The sequence below is a fragment of the Perna viridis genome, chromosome 3 (genome assembly GCF_037379345.1).
Source record: "Perna viridis isolate PV_CMFRI_1.1 ecotype Kerala chromosome 3, ASM3737934v1, whole genome shotgun sequence".
Taxonomy (NCBI): Eukaryota; Metazoa; Mollusca; class Bivalvia; order Mytilida; family Mytilidae; genus Perna; species Perna viridis.
The window spans coordinates 9326942-9339924 of record NC_142447.1 but is presented as its reverse complement, the minus strand read 5'-3'; the positions used below and the strand labels follow the sequence as shown (position 1 = coordinate 9339924).

General features: G+C 31.8%; 1 protein-coding gene across 1 annotated transcript; it reads right to left on the bottom strand.

Moving 5' to 3' along the window:
- Positions 1 to 883: 883 nt before the first annotated feature.
- On the bottom strand, positions 884 to 12981 carry LOC148620932 (DNA-directed DNA/RNA polymerase mu-like). The gene is made up of 9 exons (XM_088574828.1): positions 12848 to 12981; positions 11044 to 11239; positions 10656 to 10754; positions 9450 to 9629; positions 8333 to 8401; positions 6107 to 6230; positions 3877 to 4009; positions 2746 to 3310; positions 884 to 1949 (listed from the first exon to the last, which is right to left on the bottom strand). Exons 1-9 carry the CDS (start codon positions 12979 to 12981, stop codon positions 1863 to 1865), a joined length of 1587 nt encoding a protein of 528 aa, XP_088430954.1. The 3' UTR covers positions 884 to 1862.
- Between the last annotated feature and the right edge of the window lie 2 nt (positions 12982 to 12983).

Sequence of the window (12983 nt, the reverse complement as noted above, 5' to 3'; positions counted from 1 at the left end):
TCTAACAATGTAACAATGATATTTTATCTTGAAAAGGTTTGATTTTGAAAAACAGTGTGATATAACTTCCTACTGTTTATCACAAATAGCATTAATTCAGATCCTAAAATGCATATATGAACTGAAAAAAAAAAAATCAACATTATTCAAATTTAATTTTCCTAATAGTTTGAAAACAAATAGGGCTGGGAGTATGGGTGTGCGTGTGGTCGTAATACTAAAAATAAGAAAAAGTTGCCCCTTTAGATATATGAAAAATATCTTTCTTCTGCTACAGTTTTTGTAAAAAATTATCATATACAATATGTCTTGCTTCATTGTTTTAGACACAAGAGTTTAGTCCAGAAATCTATAATTCTTTAGAAGTTTGGTTGGTTCTTTACTATATTTAGTATAATTTTATGTTGTAGCCGACAATAGATTTACATTATAAATCAATAATAGGCAGCTTTTTAGGAAAAAACACTAAAGTTCCTTATCAATGTAAGTAGCAATGTTTTTGTGCAAATTAGAATGGCTTTAATTTGAAATTGTTTTCAGCTACACAGCATAAAAAGAAGTTTCAAACTTGTAAGCTTTGTACGATTTCAGATCTTAGTTGGTTTTGTATACCATTGCAGATGTTTTATAGGACCAATAAGAGCTTACATTTTATAAGAGTGTAAGTCGAAGTATACAGACTTCTTGTTTGTATTTGCATACGATTACTTCGGTGGTTGACTTACGGAAAATCTAAACTACAACACATAATGATTGCCCATAAATATAAGAAACTACAATATTTTTTCTTTGTTCAGATTTTTATTCCTCACTTAGAGTAGTATTTCAGGTTGTTTTGATAGCATTAAGCTGTTTCCACTTCTGTGCATATACAAGTAGTAACTTATTTTCAGATTTATTCTATATGATGATGGTTTACATAGGTGAATAAACTTTAAAAAATACTGCTTTCATGTCAGCATACCACATGAAGGCACAGAAAATGTTTAATACAAATAATAATTTAATTCTACAACAATTTAACAAAAGTCAATTGGCACCATTGGTGGATGGTTAAATGAATACATGACCAACAAACACATCAGAACTAATGTAGCTAACGGCAATATAATTCTGACAAGATAAGCTACAATATCTGTGGCCCTTTTCACAAAAAATCGTAAGAGTAAAATTAGTCGTAAGTTATGACATCACAATACTTTTATTCACTATGACGTCATAACTTACGACTAATTTTACACTTACAATTTTTTTGTGAAAAGGACCACTGATTGAAAGTAAACAAAGTCTTTCAGAACATGATATATTTTGACTGTAAGCCTGACATACCACAGCATTACCTTAGAACAATCATTTAGTGACCATGCTGGTAAACAACTGAACAAACGTAAGTTGATTAGACTTTGAATCTAGGTACAAATGTATGTCAATTCAATATATATTACTTGTATAAAATAATAAAATGTTTCACACAGTGTAGGTTGATATGACCACAAAGGCTAAATCCTGAACAGTTGATATAGTTACATGATTAAACAATTGACACAGGATAAAATTCTGATTAGAATTGAAGTGGTCCCTTCTGGCGTCTCCTTCCTAAAAAGTTCAAGTCCTACCCCAGCCTTCTCTGGGTTTAGTGGTCCAATTTCATAATTTATTGTCTGGAGCCAAATGTTCTACAGACCACTATGGCAGCATGATACCATTACACACTTATATAAAACTAGATTTTTTTTAAAAATGTGAATGTGACAGCATTTGTCAGGATATATATTGCAGGTCTAAAATCAATCAGTAAATAAATAAATGCATTAAATAATTTCTGAATTAACATTATTGTCTTCAGTTCATTAGTATATATTCTAACAGTTTCTATTCTCTGGTTCTTGATATGGTACTTTTAAGTGATTAAACACCTCCTTCTCACTGCTAGCCGGTATGTTTGTTCCCTATCAATTAAGAAGAAAAAAAATCAATTACTCCATGTAACACTTAACCAAACCTGCACTAAAACAGAATATGTTTACATGTTCACAATACATGTATGTTTTTTGCAGTAATTAACAGTTAATGTTTATGTTATTCTTTTGACATTGTGAGTCATTGTCTATTTTTATAAGGAAAATGTGAATCTACATGTATCAATGTTGATGATCTTTAATTTTGTGTTTTTGATATTAACAGAACCAACCCCTATCCATCCAATAATTACACACTCATGCAACAAAAAATTGATATACAGACAATGTTTAGTACCACCACAAAATGGAAGGCAATAATAAATAATTTTATGCCAAATTTGTATGTCAAATTTTTGTCAAGTCAGGGCATTGTTATTATCTTTAATCATAATAAAGTAGGTAAAAACATATCATGCTATGTGAAATTCTGAGAATTTCCTAACAATATTGCCTGTACATTTAAAATGTCACAACAAAAAGATATATTCAGTCAGTGGCCATAAACCTCAAGTAAATACTTGGTTAATGCATTTTTACTGCATAAATAGAAAAGTTGAAGAATAAAAAAAAATGAGAATTGGTGAAGAATTTAAATCAAATGAAATATTTTTTATTGAAAGTAACAGACAATTTTTTCTACTAAATGTTCATTCCTCAAGTAAATAGTGATTAGCCATATTAGGATTTTTTATTTAAAAGGAAATATGGAAAACATTAGGATCAAAGCAACAATTTGTTTTTCATATATTTAATACATAAGCTAAAAATTGAGCTGTTTACTTACAGATTTAAAATCATGTAATCCATGGCTGGTTAACTTTCTACTTAACACTTTCTGACTGTACAATCGTAAGTCACGGTTGAATTGTTTACTGCCTGTCCAACCAACCAGAGCATAGTAGTATTGACTATAAGGGGAGATAATCAAGTCAACACGGCGAGCTATCCAGTCATGTTCACTGCTGGCCAGTTCAAATGGAGACCCTACACTCAAGTATTTTCGCCTTTTAGCTTTTGGTTCAAAGTCTTCAAGGCTATCAACTGTTATAGAATTATTTGTATATTTTTCCCCACTACCCAGAGGCAATATTGTGTCATCATTGCTGTTAGGGTTTTTTGGCAATTTACAAATACCAATCCACTTTTCAAAGTGATCTAATTGTCCACGCATTGAAAGTTTGAAATCTTCAGTCAGTACATTTTCGTGGAATGTAGAAGGTTCTTGAGTTCCACAAAGAATTATTTGTTTATTTTCCAGAACTTGAAGTAGTTTGCGTAGAAATCCTATTTCTTTTCCTTCTACTGGATGACTGAACAAAATGTCTATATCATGTCCCACTGTTTTGCCTCTAAAAAATATCAAAAATTGATGAACAAACAATTTTTTGAATCAGCCATAATCAACTTAGTTCACTTAGATTTATCATAAAAAATAAAACAGAAATTTTTTTTGTGGATTGTTCCAAGTGTATCTATCAAAGATGTAAACTTTTCATAGGGGCTCTTTGAGATACCATGTGACTTAATTATAAAGAAATTTTCAAATGATTAGGTCAGCAGATGGATTAATTCATTTTAGTTTAACGTCCTATGGCAGATTTACATACATTTAAGGATAAGAATGATTGACCAATTGAACAGACCCTGCTTTGTACTAGTCCAACATGCTGAGCCAGATTTCCATTTGCCACTCAGACACATTAATCTGACTCTGTGTCAACCAGTCATCACTCTATCCCCTTAAATAATGTGTGTGCTTTGTGGAGAAGCATTGACTACCAATTCAAAAGTCTTTAGTGTGGCTTGGACCTGGATTGAACCCACTATCTCGGGCATTACAGGTGAGCATGCTACCCTGAAACCACTAAGGTGGTTCATATGATTAGCATTTTTAATAATTGTAGATATTAAAAACCTCCTAAATCCTCCAGTTAACTCTACAATAACATCAGGTAGAATCTTTCCAGCCTCTACTTCAATCAATTTGACAAATCTTCGTGCCTCTTCGGACTGTACTGGGTTTATCAAGTCATCATGAAATGCAAGGCCTGGGAACAATAGCAAATAGAAATAATTTTGAACAAAATACAAACAATGTACACAGTAACGTATCATATTTCTCCCATTCTAACCCAGTGATTAATGAAAAGCTTCATCGATTGAAGTATGATACGACTGCAGCAAGTTGAGGCAAGTGTGGACACAATATCAGTTTTTGCACACACGAAACATAGGGACTTACAGTTCATTATGGTCACAACAACTCATTTGGGGACAAGATTGCACAATATTTTGAAATTCAATTTAAGTATAAAGGTCTGCTTTAGAGTGCACTCATGGATCACTTTGTACCTCATTGTCTCAAAAGCAATAAATGATAGGGTTTATTTGGTAAGCATTCTTCTTAAAGCTCTTGTATTTAAGCTGGAAGGATTTTAATATGAAATAGAATAAAAAACATTGTCCAAAATTGCACCAAAAATAAAAAAAGTCAAATTTTTGGGATGTGGTCTCATTTGGCCCCTTATAACTCAAAAATCATAAGAAATATCTGATATCTGATTGAAAAACTGCAGGCAGGGATTTTCATGAAGAATCTAAGAAAAGAAATTCCAAAATAGCACAAAAAATAAAAAAGATGATTTTCTAGGGCATGGCTCCTTTTGCCCCTTGAAATAGTTTGAAAACTAAGATGTCTTAAATCTGAATAAAGTATTCTCATGAAGAATCTAATAATAAAAATAATCAGACCAGAAATAAATGATCTATCATCAAGAAATCAGAAACTTGTTTGCTCCTTTGTGGCTCATAATTCTTAATTGGGTCAAATCCAAGCCCCAAAAAATCAATCCCAGTCTTCCTTTCAATGGTATGGCACCAAGTAATGCAATTTTGAAGATTCATGCGCTGTGTCTGGACATCAGGAAAATGCATGTCTCTGGCCCCCTTTTTGGCCCCTAATTTCTGAAAAGTTCAAGTCTTTACCCCAAAATCAATCCGAGTCTGACCATTTTGGAATAGAATATTGTTGAACAATATCACTGACATTCCTATGATTTTATTGGATTTATATAATAAAATCCTATGAAATGCTTGTTTTAGGCCCCTTTTTGGCCATTAATTCTAAAACATTTAGGGCCATAACCCCCATAATCAATACCAACCTTCCTTTAGTGGTTTAAACCCTATAATAAAATTTTATAATGATCAACCAACTAATATACAAGTCATCGCATGAAAACCAAGTGTCTATGGACAACGACGACAACGCCATACCAATATATGACAGCAATTTTTTTGCTGTCGAACAAAAAGCACATGACTTTTTAACTACAATGCAGTGATTAAGATTTTCCACAATTTTATATTTTCAAAGTTTTCTATGTATATTATGGGCCAAACCAATTCATTTAAACAATGTTAGTACAATGATACACAAATATAAAGATCATTTGCTATAGTAACTGTAGAACATTATAAAGGTACATGTATACAGTTAAATACCTAAACAGAACTTTTCAGTAACAGGAGTAGAACAGTATCAATAAAGGTAACTAAGAGCAGATTTTGTAGAAACATTCTAGATAAATAACAATATAAACAAATTTGAGTGGAACAACATGCATGTTCATCCAAGGAAAACAGAGTTTTCAAGAAACACTGCCAAACCAAAGAGAGAAAATATAGCAGATTGGACAATCATTTTGTAATTACAGCAAAATACCAAAAAAGTGTTAAAAAGCTTTTTAATATGAACTTAAAACTAGTTAGGAACAAATGAAGTCAGAATTTTGTTTGATCTAAATAACTGACTCTCCAAACAACCCAATAAAATTCTGACTACAGGCCTGATTATTATTACTTTTCCAATAAAAAATTCTTTACAGATTTTATTGGATCTTTTTTCCCTGATGTATTTTCATTGAGAAATAATGCTTTGATTGAACCTTCAATTGCTAAAGGAAACTCTTGCTAATAGATGTATTGATGTCTTTTTATAAAACTTGCACATTATGAATACAATTTAAACAGTAATCAACATTAAAACATGCTTGAATCCAACTTCCAGTCTATATTTAGTGCACAGTCTATATTTACGACACTCTAATCTCCAGCTTATATTTAGTACACAGTTGACAACATACCCCACTCTAATCTCCAGTCTTTACGTCTATCTCTACTCTCTTGTGCCTCCTTTACTGTTGACCACCCTCTGTCAATCCAATCTTTAGCTGTTGATGGTCCACAACCAAAAACACCTGTAAACAACTGTGCAAATAATGTATTTTTATTTTCTTGTACAACTTTGTTTCATCTATCAATAAAAATACATCTATATTAAAACCATGCAGAGCTGTCAAAATATTATATAAACAGTCCTTGACTACTGAGAAAGTTTGTGGACACCAATTTTTGTGGATTAGGGAAGAAACACGTTTGTGGATTCTTGAATTTGTGGTTATGAGGTTTTCAGTATACACCAATGGGATTCTCCTTTCTGTTGGAAACTAATTTTCATGGTTTGGCCTACCCACAAAAGCCATGAAAATTGGTACCCCACGAACAATAGTATTTTAACAATATTCCTTTTAGACTATTGCCTAGAGTATATAAGTTGGGTAATTTTGTTTTTACCCTTCATTTTCAAATACATGGTATTTAGGGTAAACTGTTTAAATTTTAAACAATTATATGTTGGTCCTTATCAAAATGAGAATAATTAAAAGTGAACTTTTATTCCTTCAAATACTGGTCCTATTACCTACACCTTTGACCTTGAAATTCAAATGTCTTCTACACGTATATGTTCATATTACAAAAAATGGACCAAATTTGTCAAAATCTGTTAAAAAGTGTATACAAGGGTCCAAATTATTTTTTAATTTAAATATATTGATTCAAATTTGTTAGTTGAAAACATAAAGTACTATTACCTTATCCAGACCTTGTTAACATTAATAAAACATAAAATACCGTTACCTTATCCCGGCTTTGTTAATATTAGTAAAACATAAAGTATGTTATCTTATCACAGCCTTGTTAACATTAGTAAAACATAAAGTACTGTTATCTTATCCCAGCCTTGTTAACATCAGTAAAACATAAAGAACTGTTACCTTATCCCGGCTTCGTTAACATTAGTAAAACATAAAGTATCGTTACCTTATCCCAGCTTCGTTAACATTAATAAAACATAAAGAATTGCTACCTTATCACGGCTTCGTTCACATTAGTAAAACATAAAGTACCATTATTAAAATCCCAGCCTTGTTAACATTAGTATCATAAATATATATATATAGATGTCAGTAATCGTTTGTAAGAGCAAGTCATAAAATATTTATACATATACAACATGTAAACTTTAACTAAGTAAGCATGTACATCTTAAGACGTTTCAGAATATCATAATTGGTTATAGATTAAATTATATTTCTCACAATTTTTTTTTCTAATATACAGATTATCATAGAAAACAGAATTTTACACAAGGGTCTAAACATAGTTTGTAAGAAGAGTAATAAAGACTAGTAGATCCTAACAATACATCTATTTTTCAGTATTAGTTTGAGTATTTTTGATTGTTTGATGGTGTTGTAGTGTTCACATTTTAGTATGGTAAAGAGATATTGGCATCAACTGTTTGTTTGTTATGGTTCAACACCAACAAACTGCAATATACATGTACCATATTTTTCAGACTACAAGTTGATGTGGAGTGTAAGTCGATTGCTTTATTTTGACCAAAATTGATGAAAAAACAAAGATAAGTCAAATTTGCCAATAAGCCATTTAGATAGCACTTTAACTGATTATAATTTGAGCCATGTGCAAATATGTAATGACATACCGTAAATGGGTATAAATTTGTATATTAAAGGACCAATAATTCCGGAACTGACTGTTTAAGTGACAGCTTTTGCTGATTGCAGTTTCTGTTCACCCAAAATTTCGAATGAAAGCAATAAAAAATGAACTAAACAAATCTAATGAAATGCATTGTAGATGAACATTTTTTCTTGAAAAATCCTTATATGAGTCGAAGTGGATGATAACTCAAGGCTGGACATTTCTTGAAAAAATGTATTGACTTACAGTCTGGAAATTATGGTTGTTACATTATTGTTGGCCAACTGAAGGAGTTATAATACTAAAAGCATGTACCCTAAGATATCCTATAACTGGCTTTATCTGCAAGCCAAATAGCTCAAACAATCAGAGCAGGATTAAATCTCCCAATTACATAACAGGTACAATATATAAGTAGCATGTAAATAGCCAAGTGATTAAATTACTTTTTGGTTTTTCTTTGACATTCTATAGAGTCAATAAAGTTATTCAATAAGCAATTTGAAACATAAGAAACTCACCTCCATTTTCTTAAACCAATCACTTATTTCTATGTTATGAACTTCTTCACAGTAACCATCTAATAATTCCTACAATTGATAATACTTATAAGTAATTAAATAGTAGAGAAAAATGTATTGTGAAATTTAACTCATTAATTTTAGCCTCATTTTTCATTTAAGTGTTATTCTTTGTAAGAATCAGGTAGTGGGAGAATCATGGTGAAAAAAAAAACACACGAAATTCTTTCCATAAAATTTTATTCAAAATGTTATCTGTAATTGCATTTATTTAATTTTTTAGTGTCAGTAACTCGCTTTCCCCCATCATTCTATTGTAACATTAAACTCTCTTTTTTTGCATCCTCTGATACTTCTGAGACAAATTTACTATCAATTTGTCTTCAATAGACCATAAACTACTTGCTAACATTGTCAAAGATCGTGTTTTTTCTGATTCATAATTTTTCAATTTTGCCTGATTCTTACAGATTCCAGTACTTAACAGGAGAAGTAGGTTATCTGAGCGAACAAATAAAAACAACAACAAATCAATAATATGACTTATGACTATATAAAGCTTCTATCAAAGTATCATGTGGCTGTGATTAGAAATCACAGGAAAAAGTGTGATGCAAGATATGTTACAGATGGAAGAGTAATCAAGAGAACCTAGTTTATAGCGGTAATCAAAAGAATGTAATCCAGGGATAAAGACCAGACATGGAAAACAGACATACACAACATAGAACATCAAGTAACAAAAAGCATGCATACAAAGTAACAAAACAAATGAGCAACTCGGACTCCACTAAAAACTGGGAGCATGGACCAGGTGCACCGGTAGGGTAAGGGAAGGAAGGATATACAAACATAGCAGAAGGGTGCAATACAACATCTTCTGTTTAGAAGCTGGAGTCTAAATATAAAAATATAACAGAACCAGAAGAATATAGCTGAACAAAATTTAATTTTTCAAGTTAATTTAGCATATCACATATTATTTATCAAATACTGTCAAGGGGAAATAACCATAAAAATAATTTATGTATTCAAAGATTTTACAATTAAAATGTAAATCAACTGGTTGAAAGTATCCCTCTCAAACTTTATCTCCATGTCATCTACAAGAACCTACACCAATAACCCGAATACTGTGTTCACCAACATCTTTCATATTTTGTACTTGTCTGGTATTGGTCACTTTGAATGGAAGGGCTTTTAACACACAGGATGTCCTACGGAAAGCTAAGGCACGAGAATAGTCACCACTTCCATCTTTAAATTCATGGTTCCTCTGTAGCAGCTCCAACTTAGACTGAAAGAAAAAGCAAACTTTTTAGCTTAAGGTGAATGTATTCATGTTTTGTATCCTTCTATCGATGGGGAACATTTATATAGGATACGAACAAACAAACAAATAGCTATACAACAAATCTATGCTTCTGTCATGTTTTTACACAAGTACAAAAAAAATATACATGTATGTCTGCTACTGGCAGGTAAAAAGCTCAACCTAAATTCTATCTGGAAATCAGAACAAAACCTTGAATTTCTGGAAATGTAAAATACTGTTATGTGATCAGACAACCATCCAAAATAGACACACAACACATGCTTAAAGTACTTAAAGATATGTGGTTAAAAAATTGAAATGCACCAGGGTTGAGTTCCCATTTTAGAGAAAGAAATATTTTTTACTGTAACTTTTTTTGAAAATATGGAAACCCAATTTTCATGAAAAAAATAGAAGTTTTTGTGACTGTAATCTTTGCCATGAATGAAATTAGCCATAAATCAATAGGGTTCTCACTTCCCTTGTACATGTATGTAACAATATCCCTAAGTTTCATGTGAATCGTATGCAAACATTTTGAGTTATTGTCCAGAAACTTAATTTTAACAGAAAATAAAAAAATTATTTTACGACAATGATCAAACAAATTCCCCCCAAAATCAATAGTGTTTTCATTTATCAGGTATAACGCATGTAACAATATCCCAGAATTCCATTTCAATCAGATATAAACTCTTTAAGGAAAATTTTTTGTACTGATGGGATGTATATTTTTCTAATGTACCTACTATATTACATTGTAGTTCTGAAGATTGAGGGAATTTTTTTTTTTGACTTTTAGAATAGTGACCTGATAGAAGCCTTATTCTCACATTATAGAATAGTGTAATTAATTTCTATACTATTTTCCAAAAATTTAGTCACTTGAAAAGAAAAGCACTTCCTAAGATACATAATTAATTTTTTAATACAACAGCAACAGTAAAGTTGATTTTTAGTCTCTTTTCGTCCATATCCCCACATGACTTCTCCTTTTTCTACATATACCGATAAGAAATGGTTGTGATGTTTTAATGGTGTTGACCTCTGACAGGCCCAGTCTGGAAATCTGCTCTCTGAAGGGACATCTGTGTTCACTGGCCTGGTCTACAATGTAAAACCTTTATACAGAAAAGTGTTTACATTGATATTTAGACCAAATCTGTTGTGAATTTTTGCTAACCTTTGCACCAATTTATATTTATTTTCATTTACTTGACTATCCATCAATATCCAATAAACATTTAAGGATGGTAAAAGATCACCTGAAACTCAGATGACAGCATTACTTCTACAGGTAATTTGTTGTGTGTTTTTTTTTCTTTTTACAACACTAAGTTTGCTCACTTCCTCAATACACAGTCACACAATTTTTGACAAACATGACATGAATTACCTCCTCAACAGATCCAAAGGATGAAAGTCTGTGGCTGTCTTGAATATCTACCAGTTTCTTTGCTCTTAAAGAATCTGAAAACCAAGTTGTATTCAAAAATTCTGGTAAATGCTCAGGTATGCTGTCTGGGATATCTAAATGTCTTATTGCCTGCTCTCTAGTTTCAAATTCTGTAACCACGTGGGTAACTTCTGAGCTGCAAAAAAAGGACACATACAGAGTATAGTCAGAAACACAAACTCTACAAATGACCATAAAAATTTAAATGCAATTATTGCAATTGTCAAAGGGTTTAATTGGAAAATGTAATGGATTTGGTTGACAGATGAAATCTTCCCAAAAATATAATTATTTTTTTTAGTCTTGGACAGACTTACAGGCTTTTTTGTAGCGAAATAATTAGAAAATTGATGTTCAGTGGCAAACTATTAAATTCAAGGGGGATTACCACTGTCGAACAATTTTCCATTCATCTCTCTACACAATAACTTGTTTTCTTGGATAGAGATTTGGCAGGAAATCTGTGTGAAAATGGAATCAGTCCTAAAGCAAATACATATACATGTATTCCCCCATCTGTGACTTAAACATGAACTTGGAATGTATGGCATAGAAGAACTGTATACATCTTGGATAAAAGCTTTTCTGCTAGGACATACATGTACATGTAAACAACTACTAAACATAAACAGACAAAACTCAGAATGGAGAGATATGACTAGTGGAATACTGAAGGATTACGTTTTTAAGGCCCTATATTAGTTATGCTATACAATATACATAAATGATTTTCTAGATATTATGCACAGTGACACTAACACATACAATGTACTTGTTTGCAGGTGACGCTAAATTATTTAGAGCAATACTAGAACCTGAAGATTGCAATAAGCTACAGCAAGATATACATGTATACAACATACAAGCCTGGACTGATAAATGGCTACTGTGTTTTCATCCTGACAAATGTAAAGTGATAAGGATTGGAAAGTTGAAAATCAACAAAAAACAGTCTACATTAAAACCAAATGAAAAAAAACCTAACATATGCTGAATCAGAAAAAAGACATCGGTGTTACCAATAACAAAAAGCTAAACTTTGACAAACACATCTTGGAGAAAGTCAACAAAGCTAACTCCATAATGGGACTAGTTGGACAAACCATGGAACATATGGACAATACAACATTTAAACTTTTATAAACCGCCTTAAGGTTACCGACCACCAATTCAACCAATGAGCATTTGGAACTTACGCAAAATAGTCCTACGCAGAAATTACCCCTGTTCCTTATAGTGCTGTGAAAAAAGTTCTCATCTCATTTAAAAAATTTAAACAGTTTCTGAAAGGAAAAACATTTCTGTACATTTTGTAGGTGCATTTTGCTTCTTGTGATGTGAAGCCTAATCTCCATAATGATTTCTAAATATACCCCTATCTTGTGAAAACACTGGGATTTCCCATGCTATTTATAGACACTTCACTTCTGGTGACCAGTACTGCACTGCAAGTCTGCTAACCCCAAATGCCATTCTGAGGATTGTGAGCTGACACATGTAGAATCATGCTGATATATAGTCCTCTGCAGGTTAAAGTTAAGATAAAGTCCAGAGAAGCCATTGAATATTGTGAAATTAGCATAGAAGCCTATGGGAAGTGGAATTAGTGGTTTTTAGCCTTAATGCGACTGCACCAAGAATATGCGAATCAAGTCTGGTGTCTATACACTTGTATAGTGAGCTCAGATACCCAGAAATCTTGCCTATTCTTGGCACTCCTCTGTAAATCGAAACTACTTTTTACCAATAATCGCTAACAATAGTAAACTTTCTCTTTTTAGCTGCCCTTTTCATATCATCATATCGTCTGTTTTGAATTCTGTGAGGCATCACATACAGAATAACATCGTCAGCATTTGTATTCTTAATCTCAGCCATAT

What these genes read in the sequence shown, in the direction of transcription:
- LOC148620932 (XM_088574828.1), bottom strand. Translation starts at nt 12,981, where the DNA reads ATGGCTGAGATTAAGAATACAAATGCTGACGATGTTATTCTGTATGTG. An exon ending in ATCACAACCATTTCTTATCG is followed by an intron (nt 9,630 to 10,655) that starts GTATATGTAGAA and finishes TTTTTCTTTCAG; the next exon opens with TCTAAGTTGGAGCTGCTACA. An exon ending in ATTGGTTTAAGAAAATGGAG is followed by an intron (nt 6,231 to 8,332) that starts GTGAGTTTCTTA and finishes TTATTTGCACAG; the next exon opens with TTGTTTACAGGTGTTTTTGG.